Source organism: Corvus moneduloides, chromosome 6 (assembly GCF_009650955.1).
Source record: "Corvus moneduloides isolate bCorMon1 chromosome 6, bCorMon1.pri, whole genome shotgun sequence".
Taxonomy (NCBI): domain Eukaryota; kingdom Metazoa; phylum Chordata; class Aves; order Passeriformes; family Corvidae; genus Corvus; species Corvus moneduloides.
The window spans coordinates 47,058,522-47,074,555 of NC_045481.1; the positions used below are offsets into that span (position 1 = coordinate 47,058,522).

Below are 16,034 nucleotides of genomic sequence, written 5' to 3' on the forward strand. Positions count from 1 at the left end.
CTCCAGGGGCTTGTGGAGTTGTTGTGGTGTGTGAGAGACACATGAGCTAATTAGTATGTAATTTTCTTTCACACTCTAACCCTGGCTCCTTAACGACCATTTAAATGAGAGGCCCTCTCTCTTTACTGCTCCCTATGCTAATCTCTGGCTCACTGGCTTAGTTACAGCTGCTTATGAATATTTTAGGGAGTGACAGTTTTCCAGCCCACTTTAATTGAGTGGGGGGCACTGGTTTACCAAATTGCAAGTGACTCTTTCTGTACTCTTATTTTTGGTTGCCTGCAGTAAATGAAGCAAGTCATTATTTGCCCAGCCAAGCGGTCTTCCAGTTGTGGTCTTTCTGCTGTGTGCATTAAATGGGCAGTGGGCCCACAGCTGCACAATTCATGGAGCACTCTGGGATGTGGAATGAGTGCAAATTGCTGGACACTGCTGAGATCAAGCTTTGTTCTTTATCCTGAAGGCCTAGACTTCAAATTAGTTTCCTAGTTTGCTCCTCTCTCTCTTAGCCTCTGTCCTTCCTCTGCCTCTGCCTCACTTTGCCACAGACAGTGAGTCTACTAGCAGCTCACTCCAGTTGTTTATTGCTTTGCTGGAAAACTGGTGTATAGTAATCCCTTTTGCAGATGGCTCTCCTTGTGTGGAGAGATTGTCTTCTTCCACTGAGTGGTGAATGTCCACCCTATTGCTTGCCATGCTGCAACCTGGATTTGGCATTATGAAGTATGCTGTAAAGGGAAAAAAAAGGCAGTCTCTTGGTGGTAGGTCTTTCCATTTCTGACATTTTCATGCTGAATTCTTCCCTACTAGAATATGGCTGATTTAAGTGTGATTTTCCCTGGGTTTAGTTTGGTCCGGCAAGTATTTGGCTGTGTCTCACAGCTGACAGCCTCTTTTCTCCCCTCAAAACCACACCTTTCAGAGATGCTACTTTCAGGTTCTAGGTAGTGTCTCCCACTAACATTCATGTCCCTGCATTCTTCCTTTAGCCTGTTTAACTTAAAAGCTAATGTCAATGAAGTGTATTGAAATGGTTAAACAATAAGCAAAATCAAACATTTGCTGATACGATCAGTGTGAAAAAACAGAGCGGTTTAATTTTATGATGAAACCACTATCTGATGGTGGAAGAAACTGAGGAGCTGGACTGCTGCCAGTGGAAAGCCTGAACTGTGTTTTGCATGGTGTTGTTATCTCCTTTCTTAATACTGAAAATTCATTCCTTTTTAGGCTGACCAGAGTTCACGCACTATATAGACACGCTAAATGGGACTGATGAACAGGACAGTCTTTGTCCTGGCCTTGCATAATAGTGGATTTCACTCACTGATAGATTGGAGCTCCAGTGAAATCTACAGCTTGCTTTAAAAAGCAAGATCTTGTGATTGTACCATCAGCCCAACAGGACACCTTCAGAAAAACATCTTTCCGAGTCCTTTAACACCAAAAGAGTTGAAATTGGGTGGGAAGGAACTTAAATCTTTATGTTGCCAGGATCTGCATGTTGTCACAAGAAACTGAGAGATCCCTGGAGACAAACCAGAAACGTGTCCCCTGGTTTATATGTGCTTTGTATATGCAGTATTCGCTGGTATATTGGCTCAGTCAGAAGAGTTACCATTGCTCCTGATTTTTCATTGTTGGTGACACATGCTGCCAGAGTAAGGCTGTGTGGCCTGTCATTTCATCAGTTTTCACCAAGTGAAATGTCATTTTGGATGTTCTCTGATACTGTCTCCCACTTACTATTAGTAATACCATCACATCTGGAATGTCATCAAAACTTTCTCATGTGTTTTTTAATATTTTTTTCTAGCTAGGGGCATGTGGGAAATATGAAATAGTGTTCAATATTCTAAACAACTCTCTCTTTTCGTCACATCAGGCTTGCCAAAAAATCCTGGTTTGGTAATTTCATCAACTTGGAGAAAGAAGAACAGATTTTTGTGGTCATTAAGGACAAACCCCTAAGCTCCATTAAGGCTGATATAGTCCACGCTTTCCTCTCGGTGAGTCACCTCAGCTGCCTCCAGGAGGCATCCCTCACTGGTCATTCCAGGATTCTGTGTTCCAAATGTTACTGGACAGGGGCTCGGCTCCTTCAAAAGCATCCTCTGTGAATCTAATTTGCATGGCCCACACTGGACTGTGTGTGAATTACTAACTGTAGATAATGCTCTCTAAGGTGAGAAAAGATTTCAGCCTTCTTGGCAAGGCCTCCAGGTTGCCAGAGTTTGGAATGCCACGGCAGTAGAGCACAATGCTGGCACAGTATCAAGACAGAGATTTGCTGCTTTATCAAATTAGCATTACAGTCACCGGCTGGGCAGCAGATTGGGTCTCCCTTTGCTGGGTATGCCCTCCACCACTTCAGCCAGACCAAAGGCCTGTCTTACATCTGCATTTGTTACTTTGAATCCCCACTTCAGTGCTATATGGCAGAAAGAATGATAATTTCTTCTGGTGTCCAGAGTATCAGTTGTTGCAGATGTGGTTTGTATACAGCCTAAGAAAAGAGAGGGAAATTGTCTTTTTTTCCTCTAGAAGGTCCTTCTCATTATCTAGAGGTACCAGTGACAAAAAGGTCAGCACAGCAAAGTTAATTTAAGAGGTTTTTCAGTTCAAGGTAGTCAACAACATAAATACACTTTTTCCAATAAAATTAAGAGAAGGAAAGTTAATTTCTTATATTGTTTGTTAAATTGATTTTTTTTTTCCACAAAATACTGAACTCCATTTCAATCTTTGTGATTCTGCAATGAACTTCTTCAAAAAAATCAGCCATAACCCTTGTTACTGTACAAGTGGACAAGGAGTAAATGCAGTACAGTAGTGGGCATCAGACACTGGTGTCCATCCCAGGTTGGTTGTAAAAAGCCATGTTACTGCATCAACTTCATGCATTTAGCTGTGCTTTTGGGTTTATATTGTGTAGTGTGCTCTACTGTCCATAATGGTGATCCTGTGCATACCCCATGGGTGTGGTTTAGGTGTGATGTAGGGATTTGTGTGCAAAACCAGTGAATCGTCTCTTACAGCAACATCCAAACTTAAATGCATTGTCATGGCCTGCTAATTAACCCCTTAAAGGTAGCTTGTCAAAGAACTCATCTTCATTTTTCCTCCTAAATTAGAGACCAGATTTCCAAGTAACTTGTTTGGGTTTTTTTTTAATCTGGTCCTTTATGAAGCAATAGATAGAATATGAGTATGTTGTTAAATTTTGGGGGAAAGTGTGGAAGGTAACTGCTTGAAAATTAGGAAGTTACAAAATTCCACCATGGTTCTGAATATCCAGATGCTGGATGATATCACAAAGCTTCTCAGAGTTGAGAAGATTGATAAAAGTTGTGGTTTGAGTGAGTTGTTTGCAGGCATGCTTTTTCTGTGGATATCCCAAGCACTTTTAAGTGTCTGCTCTGTGTCTTGATGTCTATTTGACATCATAGAATCACCAAGCAATTGAAGTTGGAAAGATCTTCCTCAGGAGGTCTCCTCAAAACAGGAACAGCTGTGAGATCAGACCAGGCTACTTAGGTGTTCTTTATATTCAGTTTTATATCCCACTGACTTTTCTGCCCACTGCCTTAATACCACTTTTTGCCCAGCAAAAGGCATTTCTCCTTGATGAGTAGGAAAAGAAAGACTGAGTGCATGAAGTTGAGCAACATGTGTGAATTCATAAGCATGTGTGGTGCCCTGTGGGAACCCAGAATGCAGAGAATATTTCTCTGCCTGTTTTGAAGGGTTCTATTCCCCTGGACAGCACTGACCTTCATCCATGGAGAAAATTGCCTACCCTTTGGAAAGAATTAGAATCTATACTGGTGTGAACTAGGTGATAGAATACTATTTAAGATTGTCACAGGGTGAAAAATTTAGAGGTTTTGGGTTTATTAATATAGTAAATAGATAAAAGCAAAAACCATCAAAATGGAGGATTGTTGTTGTTCTCCAGACCTTCTTCTTCTACTATTCCATATTCTGCAGTAGAAGTAGTTTGGGATGATTGGATAAAGAATTCCGCAGTTCCTGACTGCGTGACTAGATAACTGGTAGAAAAGTAAAAATAATGTACACTTTTAGTGACCATTGGTTAGTTTACCTTTAAAAAGCCTTGAGCTTTACTGCATTTTGCCTTTTGTATTTTTGCTCTGCTTCATGCTATGCTGTCAGCATGTGAATTACTGATAAGGTATAATAAACAACCTGAAGACTGAGAAAATACAGAAGTCCCGTTCGTCTCTGACTCCTGGCAAAGACTCTAAAAAGCCTCCCCCATCAAGGGATACACAATTAAGATGTGGCCTGCATCAGTGCCCAGCAACCTACACTCTTACTGAGTCCACAAGAACACTGTACATTACAAATTCAAGACCAGAAGCAAATCTAGCAAATGTTATTAATTCTGGAAATGTGTGTTGTTATAAACAGAATTTTGCAGAATTTTTTTTCCCTTTATGCACTGCTTCTACTGTCTGCTTCTACCAACCTCTTGCAGATCCCAAGTCTCAGTCACAGTGTCATCTCACAGACAAGTTTCCGTGCAGAATACAAGTCCACAGGAGGTCCTGCTGTCTTCCAGAAGCCAGTGAAGTTCCAGGTGGACATAACATACACAGAAGGGGGAGAGGCGCAAAAGGAGAACGGGATCTATTCTGTCACTTTCACACTCTTATCAGGTAACCATGGCAAAGCTCTAAAATGGGTGCAAGCTGGCTTAGAGGCCTGCAAATTGCTGTGCCAGAGGAAAAAATATAACTGACTGAACTTTTCAAGGGCAAATTCAGTCAGGGGCAAGGAGGACATCAGGAAAAAAAATGGTGTTGGTAGTGATGGAAATGCAGGGAGGGAAGGAGATTCCCAAAGAGGTGAAGTTGGCACTGCCATGATTAGTGCTAAAATGGCTGTTCTGTGCACCAGTTTTGGGATAACTCATGGTACTGGCTCCCTGTTTCATTCAGAAGTCCCAGAGTCGCAGCTGGGCACTGTGAGACCATAGTTTCTTCCTTCTGACAGAAACATGCACTCACTCTTTTCCTGTGGGTGGCCACATGCACCCCACAGAGGGGTCGCAACAAAGAAACAGACTCCCCCCACCTTTTCTGTCTTTACAAAAGGAGCCCTGAAGCCCTCCCTCCTCCTGTTGAGTCCAGCACACTATAGTCCCTTTGGCTGAAGGACAGACACACATTCAGGACATTCCTGGAGACAGGACTGAGGGGAAGATGCTTGTGATCCTTCCCCTGCAGCCTTGTGTGTGGGCTTGGCTCCCGTTGCTCTCACAGCCACTTGTGCCTCTTGTCTCCTCACAGGTCCAAGCCGTCGCTTTAAGAGGGTAGTAGAAACCATTCAGGCACAGTTGTTAAGCACACATGACCAGCCTTCAGTGCAGCAGTTATCAGGTAAGTGGCTTCTACTGTCCAGCACCTTTAGCAGGGACAGGAATGTGAAACGCCTCTCGTAGCTGGAGGCTGAGGGAGGCCATCCCTCTGATCACAGCAAAAACCGAGCTCCATTCAGACAGAGCAGTAACTCCCTGCACCCACCCTACTCCTCCCTTTCTCATTCCCACTCCAGTGCTCCCAGCGCATTCCCCAGTTGAACAGCTTCTGCCCACCACCCGCCCAAAGAGCCATTTGCCCACTTCTCCATCAAAAGCTGCACCATCAATAGATCTTCCAGATTTTCTCCAGCTCTAAAATCTCCCAGAGAAGGGACGTGCTCTAGAGGATACTTGATTTTCAAACCCTTCAGGCATGCTTTAGAAACCTCCAGATTCAGAGGGTCCCAGAACAAACTTGAGAGCTACTTTTAACTTAGCCGTTAACATATGGTCAGAAAGTGGTTAATAGTTTCCAGCAGTGTGATCAAATTCTCAATACCGTGGGTAGCACAAATTATATACTAAGGTTCTGCAGAAGCTATATTTTATCTATTTGAAAAGTAAATTTCAATTCCTCGTGGTGGTAGAGAAAGCCTTACGTGTGTGACCCTGTGCAATGACATCAATCTGGATGTGCAGGCAGCCTGAATTGATAATACAGAAACCAGCCTCATCCCATCGTTATGTAGCAGGTGTTCACTCTGAACACTGTAGTGGTTGTACACACACACACAAAATCTCAGTGGTAACTCTTCTATCCTCTAAAAGGACAGAACAAAGAAGAAGGTAAAAGTTGAAAGTTTAAGGCAGATAAGCTATTGAGAATGTGTCAAGGCAGGAAAAATAGGGGAAAGAGGAAAGCATGTGCAGACCCTGGGAATAAATAAATAGGAGCAAGGTGAAGAGCAGAGGCTGCAGCAGAAGACAGTGAGACAGGAGGAGTGGGAGATGAAAAGGAAGTAAATAAATATTATACTTTAGAGCCAAATTCTGTTCTTGACCCTTGTGTGAACAAGCCAAGACAAAAGTGGGGGAGTTAAGTTGGCATTGAATCCTACAGTTAAGTCCCAGATGTCCTTGGCTCATTGCACATGTGGGTTACATCCTTCTGGTCTAACAGTGTGGCTTTAGCATCCAAAGATAAAATAGCTCCATCTAGAAGTGTATGTGCCTAGTACCTGACAGAGAAATATGCTCTGTTTAGTGTCCACTTTGCTTTTGGCCTCCAGCACTGCCTGACCTGCTGCATGCTGGAATGCAATGGTGACCAGCACATGGGTTATCCTGTTCAGGAGCAGGGAAAACAAGGACACTATAACTATGGCTGATTCAGGTTTTGCTGTCTGGACTTTTGACATTAAGTCAAACTCAAGGAAGCAGCCAGAAATTTCTGCCAGCCCTTCCTCTTGGGAAATGCTGAGGCTAAGTGGGAGTGAGGGGAATTAGATAGAAAAGCATCCTTTAAACGTATTTCATATTACTCCTGAATATGAACAATATTCAAGCATTCCTTGTTTTGTAGGGAATGAAGTGAGGAAAAAATGGTTTAAAAAGTGAATAACTTGATGATCTCTCTTAACTTCTTCACCCTAATATGTGTTAGCTACAGGGGCTCTATAGAAATACTTGAACCCTCTTGCACACTGGCATGTGAAGCAGGATATCTCCCTAAGAAAGCCACTGTTACAGCAGTAATAAAAACCATTCATCTGACTAAGACTCAGGAAAATGTTTTTGGAATACTCTGCTGTGACAAATGTGTCTGACTTACAGTTTTGCTCTGGTTCTGGAATGGAAAAGTTATATTATTTCTACTGCCTAAAGCTACATGAGAGCATATTGTTTTAGCAGGGAGACCCCAGCCTGACCTCTAAGGCCAGAGTGGAACAGATAACTCCACATGGAGTAAAAACAAAATTATTGGTCTCTTAAAATTTAAAAATGAGAATTCCCTTGGCTGGGGACTTAGCAAGGCAAGACAGCTCATGAGACAGAGTGCCAAACTGTTCTGTATCACACCACCTGACCTGATTAGGAATATGCACATCTCTTGAAAATGAGAGAAGTCCACCTGAAAATTTTAGGTTGGAGCAGCATACAAGAAAAAGAGAAAAGGAAGGGAAGGGAAATAAAGAGATCGTTACCAAAAAAGAGACAACCTTTGCATCAAAGTAGGGTGGCCCAATAGTTCACATCCCCAGCCACTGAGAGTAAGGGGCAGAAAAGGGATGAAGGACAGCCCCAGTTCACATCCAGCACCTTGCTTAGCTGGGTGTCTGGTCGGAAACGTGTGCAAAATCTTCCTAGAAATTGCCATGGAATTAATCAGCATTTCTCACTAGAAACAAGGCAAAGTCTTCTCTGTTTCTCTTCTCCTCCCATATTCCCAGCTCTGAACACCATGTAGGGATTATGGTGGTTGGGCCCTGTTCAGGTTCATGGTTTGAGGATGCTGTGTAGGCAGTCCGCTACTGGAACAGATTGAGCTCACCTTCACTTAGACTCTCCTCCTCCATGGCTCTGAGCATGGTGCTGTCTCTGACCAGCAGCACTGGTTCAGCACTGGAGCTTTTCCTAGCTCCTTGTGCACAGACACATCCTATGTGTGATTGTCTCTCCTGCCTTACAGTTCTGATGCTGTTACAGGTGGGGTGATGAAAACAATCTCTGAAAGGTGCATGCATGTAAAGGGAGACCTGCAGAAGGGGGAGATTTAACGAACTCAGTATAAAGCAGAACAGCAAGGACTAATGAACCTATGGCAGTGAGGGTCATTCTCTCTGCTGCCCCTCTGATCTGCTGTGCAGCATCCCAGCCCCCTGAGCCGGCCTGCCTGGGTTTCAGAATGCATTTTCTTCTTTTTCATTCCTTCAGCTCACAACAGTGTTTGTAGATGTCATGTTGCCCATGCATCTCTGTGTGTGTGTGAGCCTGTTACGTACCCGATTTAGGCAGATGTGTTTCTGTGTCACACTTGAGCACCCTATAATATCCCTTCCTCCATATATCCTCTCATTCACTTCAATTTTTCCTTTCTAAGACTGGCTGTGCGTATTTCTTCTGGCATACTCTGAAGCAGGAAAACAGATTCCCTCCCCTACCTGAAAAGAAGTGTAAATAAATGAAATCCATTCCAAAAGTTAATGTAATGCTTCTAAAATCCACTGTCTAGATGGACAAATTCAGTGCAACATATCAGCTTTGTATCCTGATGTTTCAGGACCTCTGTGCCATAACTGCTGAGACAATACGAGGTCTAGGACTCATGACTTGCATAGAACAAGTAGATAGGGATTGATTGTTCATTTTTTATTCCTAATGAAAGAAACTAGAGGCCAGCCTAAGATAGTGGAAGCCAAGTACCAAAAAAGCCATTGGAAAGCGTGTCTTCATGTAATCTAGAACTGGTGGAACCCCTCGCTGAAGCAGGTTCTGAATGTGAGGAGCTTACAGATGCTCATCTTCCCTTGAGTATTTCTTACTCACAGGGAAGCTGGATAACTCCCTGCACAAAAATCTTTATGGGTTTGCTAAACAGAGAAACCACAGCAGGCTCAGGAAATCTCTGACCTGACAGTGGTGAGTGAGGCACTGGTAGGAGGAAATGTTCTGTATGCTTGGCCTGCTCTTTCACTCCTGCATGTCTATGGGGCTGCTGATAGAGACAGAACCAGATCACAGATCACAGAATATTCTGAGCTAAAAAGGACCCACAAGGATCATCAAGTCTGACTCTCAGATGGTTTTGAAAGCTCTGAACCAGAATAGTTGTCCATGTGTTTTTGTTACTGGTATCACAGAAGCCATTATGCCCAGTGAGACCGTGAAAGGACCCCTTTGGGATCAAGAGGGTGTCTCACTGTCTGTGAGAGCAGTCAGCCTTGTCTTTAGTCCATGAATGGCTCCATCCAGGGCCCTTATACTCAGAATCTCTGCTTAGGAAGTCCCTGGGCAGACCACCCTTTGCTGGGATAAAAGGATCTGTCTCCATGGAGGACGGTATCTCAGATTTGTCCCTTTGTTTCAGCCCAGCACTCTTTCCATTAAATCATAATCTGTTTTTCTCTGATGCCTTTGCACGAAAGAGTAATAGTAGCAGCTGGTGAATAGGGACATGCAAAAGCCATCTGTGATCGTTCACAGGGTAGGAATTTTTATTTCCCTAATATTTTCTTGCTTCTCTGAGCTCTGGTTTTTAGTATGGGGTGCTACATATTCGGATTTTTTCCCATTTTCCCATGTTCTGGGCAATCAGCAATACTGAAATAACCTTTATAACTTCTCGGTAAAAGCTTTTCTATTTCCTTATTATATTTATTGTCTTCAATTGGATTTTAACCATTGACATCTCAAAGTTCAGAGCATCTCAGTGTTACTGCTGGAAGTGCCTTTCATCAGCATAAACAAGTGTTTAGAGACCATATACAGCTTCAAAACAGGGCAGTGCAAATTCTTGCTAGAGCACTGATCTGTGAATTCCAGGTATTTTATGGCTCACAAGAGCTGCAGGCTGGCAAATTGCTACCAAAAAAAAATAGTAAGAAACCTACAGTTTCCAAACGTGTGAAGGATTTTATCAAGATGGAAAAGGGAGTAAGGAGCAAATGAAGTGCTTTGCAAGGTAAACTTCCAGCTGCAGACTCAAAACAAGGATGCTGCAAATGCCAGTTTGGAATTGGATTGCAGGTCAGTTTTTCTGGGGTTCATTCAGGTCCCAAGTTTCTCGTGTTTCCTGCAATCTTGTGTGAGCCTTTATGTCTTACACTCTTACAGTGTCTGGGGTAATGACTTCATCTTGCTATCAGAGTTCCACCTACAAGAAGTGCCTGTAATGCCTGGTTGGATTGGCAGAGCACTGTGTTTTTGCTAAACAGCTTTAGTATTATTACTCAACAGCCTTCATTAAAATTAACTGAAATAGTTACTGGTAGTCCAGAAATAAAGCATGTAGAAAAAAGTCCAAGCTCTCCAGAGTTTTGATAGGAAAACAGAGAATTTCAAATAAGCACAAAAACACTGGGGAATTTCAATCTGCATGATAACTGCCTTGGACCAGAGGAGCTGGTGGCTCCCTTGACATCATCTCCCTTAATGGAAGTGTTTACTGGGGACTATGAGCATCTGGCAGGAGCTGCTCAGTGCTTTCTGCGATCCAGCCCTGGATTTGGAGATCTTAGAGGAGCAGCTGTTTGCGTGAGATTTCCCAGGCTGGAACAGGCCTCAAACTCAGAGATATCAGAAGCATCACAAACCAGGCAGCTTCCTTGTGAAATTTATGTAGGATAGAAATTAAAGAATAGAAAATTGGGAAGGAAAATTCCACAGACCACTAATAATTTTTGATGCATTCAGAGCTTCTTTGGCCTTTTGAAGGGAGGTCTTATTTTAACCAAAGCATTTGCTGTCTGCTAATGAACTGGGTGTCATTTATGAAGGAGTCTTGGTCAAATCCAAAGTGTGAGTGACTTCCAGCAATTCCTATAAAATAAGGAATTGCCTTATCATCAGAAGGATTGAGACCTGACACTGCCACCATGTTTCAATTAAAAAATTAAACAGGACACATTAAAAATGCAGTTACATGACCCATCAGTGCTTCTCAGACAGTTAAAAGCCTTTGGACCCTGGCTTTATTCACTTCTCATGACACCTGGATCCCATAGTCACTGGATTATGGATTACTATCCATGAGCAGAAGCTGACTGGCAAGAATATAAGACTTTCTAATTAGAATGAAAATTCTACTTTAAAATGATAGAATACTTTATCACATAGAGTGTTTACTAAAGCAGATGTTACAATATGATGGAAATGAAAGAAGTATTAAAGTAATTATTATAAAAGAGAAGCTGAAGACACAGTAGCACTGTTAGTCTTTCAAGTGATGCAGTATGAGCTGGTATGCTCATACTGTCTCTGCCTTAGGAATTGGGGAAAAAATCTGATGAGGTATTGGAAGGACACTACAAATAAAAATAAACTCCTGTGCAGTTCCTGGGACTAGCCCTGATAATATAGAGAATTCAAAGTATAGTTATACATAAAAATTTTAAGAAAGATAAATTAGAGGTTTTATTAGGGTTCCTTTGACTTTTTTCTGAGGTCTCATATTTCAAAAAATTTTCCCTATTCATCAAAACTAATTCTATAACAAGCAAATTTACTTTTTTGGGAGCAGAATGGGGTCCAGAGCCCAAGATATTATGCTGTCAAAAAGTCTCTGTTACAATCCTTTTTTTGTGTGTAGATCTGTCAGCTTGTATTCTAATCACACAACTAATGTATGTAGACCTGTGACACCATTGGCTTTAAATACTAAAGACAGCTGTGCTGACTGCAATTGACTTAGGAAAAAAGGCAGTATTAACTTAAGGAGACATGATTACTTTTTAATTTGTTAAAATGAAGAATGAAACAGAAATACCAATTTCAAGAGGATCTTGGTAACCAGCCAGTTTACTTGCTCTGACATTATCCAAATACTACCTTTTGTTTCCAGACTTCTTACTGTGTGGCCACTCAGTCTGAATACACTTGAGGGGAAAAATCCAGGTGTTGGAGATGGGAGTCCGAAAAAGTCTTCTGGTCATATTTGAGATTTTCTTTGCTCTTATGTGTTCTTTCAAACCTAGGTTCTAATGGTTGTGTGAATGCTCTGGGGTCTACCACTATAGACCTTCATCACACTGCATTACAGCAAGGGGTAGGTGACTCTGAGGGGGCTGGACAGGAACCACTAAAAGGCATGAGACAACAAAGTTCTCCAAGTTAATAAAGAAAAAAAATGATACAGACCCATGAGTGTGAAGTCATTGACTCGAGCAGCAGCTGTAGGCACTTCTCAAACCTGCTAGGCATCTTCAGGAGAAATGTGTTTTGGGGGCTTAGTCTGCCCTCACTCTGCCAGACCAGCCAATGAATTTCAAAGGCAGGTAAACTCCTGGCCTCTCTGACACCTCTTTTATGTTGTTCCAGGTCTGGAATGCTCTCTTCTCCTTCACCTCTGTCCTTTTTCCCCTTTATCTTTCAGTCTTGTGTCTTTCTGGGAGAACTTCCATGGGTATCATCTCCCACTGACTTCTGCCAGCCCACCTTTAGCCTTGGGGATGGAGAGCATGTAACCACTGCTTAGATGCTTTGGCCAGTGTCACTGGACCAAGCAGCTGCCCTCTCTACTCCATGCTTTCCCAGATGATCTATGCAGCACAAGCCTGGCTGCATCAGAAGAGATACATATCCATGCTCTTCTAGCATGGGCTCAGCTCACCCAACCGTATCCAGCACCCCTTCCCCCTCTTATGAAATTACTTTTCCCAATATTTAACGGGAGGAATGCTGGGAAATTATCTTTCCCTCTGTCTTGCAGGCTTTATAGCAGATAGGGAGGAGGAAATTAGGGATTTTCAGCATATGTGTGCATGTTTCCAAGAAGCCTATTTCTTGAATACCCAAGTGTTCATCAAGAGCCCAGGCAAGAGGAGATCTGAGATTGATCTGAGTGCTTTAACTGGTAGCCACCTGCTCAGGAGTGACTGCTCCACATTGCCCAGGAACACAGTGATTTAGATCCCAAATGCAAGGGAATCCTGGTCGACAGCAGCAGATCTGGCTTGCCAGCAGGTTCCACATGAAAGTGTCCAGCTGGGCTGGTCCTTTTGTTTTAAAGCTGACATGTGGAGCTCCTTCTGCTTGTTGCACCTGAGTAAGAAGCACCCAGAGGCTGTGGCAATGGAGCTATACACAAAGTGAACAGTACTGTCTTAGGGCCAGATTCTGCCACCCTTTCCAGAAGTACTTCTATTGCCTGTGAATACTGACCTTGAAAGCAAGACCAGTCAGAGATTACACTTGAATGAGAGAGCGTTAGGTTGAAACTTTGACATTATCCTTTGGGGTTTAAAAGATGGGTTTGAGCCATACAAGTAGCCTCACTCCATGTCCAATAGCACAGTGCTAGATTTCTTCCCTCTCTCCAGGTTTTTGATGTAGGTATATGAGCTGGCTGAACATTTCCTGGCTGTTGCAGGCTAATTTGCAAAGCTAGCCAGGTGAAACACTGTGTTCAAGGCTTTTAGTTTGCTAATGTGGTGGCAGAGTATTTCCCACATCCCATAAATACCTGTAGCTACAATAAAGGGGTGAGTGGAGGCAGCAGTACTGAAGCAGCTCCACTCTCAGTCACAGGGCCAGGTTGGCACTGGCATAGAGTGGGTGGCAGAATTTGGCCTGGGTTGTGGAAACACCAAGATGTGTATATGTTTCCTGCTTCAGGTAATAATGTGCTAAGTTACTACTTTATGCACAGAGGTGTGGAAACCTTTTTTTATGTTTTTCCCTCCCTCCCTCCTCTTTCCGTTCTATGATCCAGACACCACTAACTGTATGGAGTTGATGACTGGCAGACTTTCCAAATGTGGTAAGAACTTCCTTCCCTTCTGCCTTTTCACCTTCCCCAGCCCCTGCTGAGCAACATAATAATGCGCCGTCCTGTCCTGTTGCACCTCTTCCCTTCCCTATCCCTGCTCTCCCACGCTCTTTTCAAGACTCCCCACCCTGTAACAACCCCCTATGTCTTTCACTCACCTGGAGGACACAAGCACATATCCCTTTTTCTGTTCCTCCCCATCCATGTACAGATGCACAGGCTCCACCACAGCTTTCCCCTTCATAGCACAAACGTGTGGTGTTACACTTGAGATACCCTCTCTCACTGTAACCCAGGCCAGTGATTTTCTTTTTCTTTCCTGATTTTTTTTTCCTCTTTTCTTTACTTGCTGCTGTTGATTCATGATTCTTCAGTCCCTTTTCTGCAGTGAAGCTGAATGCTGCCCTGCTAGCTGCTGTCTCCCTTGGTTTCCTGCTATTTGTTGAGACAGGAATGCTGTGCTATTTAATTCCATTTTGCATCCACCCCCTTCTTCCCCAGATGTCCTTGGGGTATGACCCTTTTAAATTCTTCATAAGACATACTGCAAATTATGTCAGACACTTAGCTAATGTAAACTGTCATAGTTCCAGTCTGGACTTGGGGAAGGATGTTGTGTCTCTAGCTGGAGGAGTAGTGAACCTACTGAAGATTTGGAATTTTGCTAGGAAGAAAAAAAAATTCTGGAAAGCTTGCAGCTCAGCTTGCTTGGGGTCACATGAATTTTGGTTAATTTGTCCCTAGCCTTCCCTCCCCTCTGTGCACACATGGACTGTATTCTTTCTTTCATTACTTGTGCCCCTACTCACTGCTCCAAATACAATAGTGGAAATACCCAAATACTGTGAGAGATGTTTTTCTCTTATTATTCATGTCTTGTACAGAAGGATTCTGTGTGAGAGAACTCTGTTCTCTTTAGATTTACATCCTGGTATCTAGGTTGAGTTCAGATACCTCTGTGAAAGGGAAGACAAGATGTTGGGGAAGCGTTCACTGAGCTGGTGCTGCTCTCCAGCTGGACCTGCAGCTCCTGCGCCATCCCTTTGTTAACTGAAGAAAGTTGTTCTGGAGTTGTTCTGGAGTCTGTAACCATAAAGGGAAGTTGTCATGGTGGAGATAATATTAGGTTTATGCATGTGTGACTGAGGCAGAATTTGGCCTGTTTCCTGTGCTTCAGACAATCTCTTTCCCTTAAGTTGCAGCTTTGCTGGCAGGAGTTCTTCCTTTGCTCTGAAAGGGGCTCATTTGAATTCTTAGGTGACTTTTCTGATCTCCTCATGAAGACTCATTTCAGACCTTCAGCTTCTTGAAGGCATCAGACAGCAAATCCCTCTTCTTCCTCAAGACTTTGTTTCTTGTCTGGATCTGGCATTCACATCATACAAAAGTACTGCCATGCTGATTCTGCTGATTGCTTGCAAGTTAATTGAGCTATAGAGATAACCAGCCAGTACCCTGCATTCTCTAGATAGAGAGCATCACTGCTCACTCACAGTTCATGCAGGCCCTCCAGCTGTCACTGTGTCAGCAGCAGTCCAACAAGGGACAAAGAGGACAAGGTGAAGGCCAGCAGGGAGACTGTTTTGTGGCAGCTACAGCACAGACAGAAGACACTCAGAGAAACAGAGAGAGAGAAGAGACAGGATGGCCTGTAGGGGTTTAATGGAGCTGCTTCCTTTAAATCACACTGCAGTTGGTGACCTCACAAACAGTATACAGTGCTGCACCATGCTGAATTCCACCCTCCTGTATGAGTGAAGAGCTGTTCCATGTGCTGGAGCTCACCCATGGTTTAGACAGGGGAGTGACAGGGAACAGTGTGAGCCTGTTTAGCCTATTTCTGGCAAATCATCCTTCTGTGGTTCTGAAGATCAGAAACTCATGTGACGGTGGCAAAATGTTCATCTAGTAATAACAAGTAGTGTATGAAAAACTGTATTCTCCGTGGGGTTTGACCTCGTAGTTGCTCCGTATTCTGACAGTGGGCACAGGAGGTCATTCTTGCAAAAGGAGTTAACACTGGAGCAGGAAGAGCTAATCAGGTTCCTTATGCCTGACTCAGCCATGTGAAAGCTCTGGTGGGAATGAGGAACGTTTTCACCCACTATAAACCACTGAATGTTGTAATTAACAGCAAAGCAAATTTGCTTAGTCCTTTAAATGTTATCTCATCTTCTGCTATCAGTGGTCATCAGTCTGAGAAGTGATTTTTCATACAGCCAC

At 43.1% G+C, this 16,034-nt stretch overlaps 1 protein-coding gene across 16 annotated transcripts in view; it reads left to right on the forward strand.

The window, feature by feature from the left end:
- BRSK2 (BR serine/threonine kinase 2) overlaps positions 1–16,034 on the forward strand; it is a 310,896-nt gene that overhangs the window by 282,601 nt on the left and 12,261 nt on the right. For 11 of the 16 annotated variants that reach the window (XM_032111641.1, XM_032111643.1, XM_032111642.1 and 8 more), the window contains 4 exons: positions 1,886–2,009; positions 4,502–4,682; positions 5,316–5,405; positions 13,755–13,802. In XM_032111641.1, coding sequence (XP_031967532.1) covers positions 1,886–2,009; positions 4,502–4,682; positions 5,316–5,405; positions 13,755–13,802 — 443 coding nt within the window. The remainder of the gene's footprint in view (positions 1–1,885; positions 2,010–4,501; positions 4,683–5,315; positions 5,406–13,754; positions 13,803–16,034) is intronic. The other 5 variants (XM_032111644.1, XM_032111646.1, XM_032111655.1 and 2 more) reach the window with 1 other exon arrangement.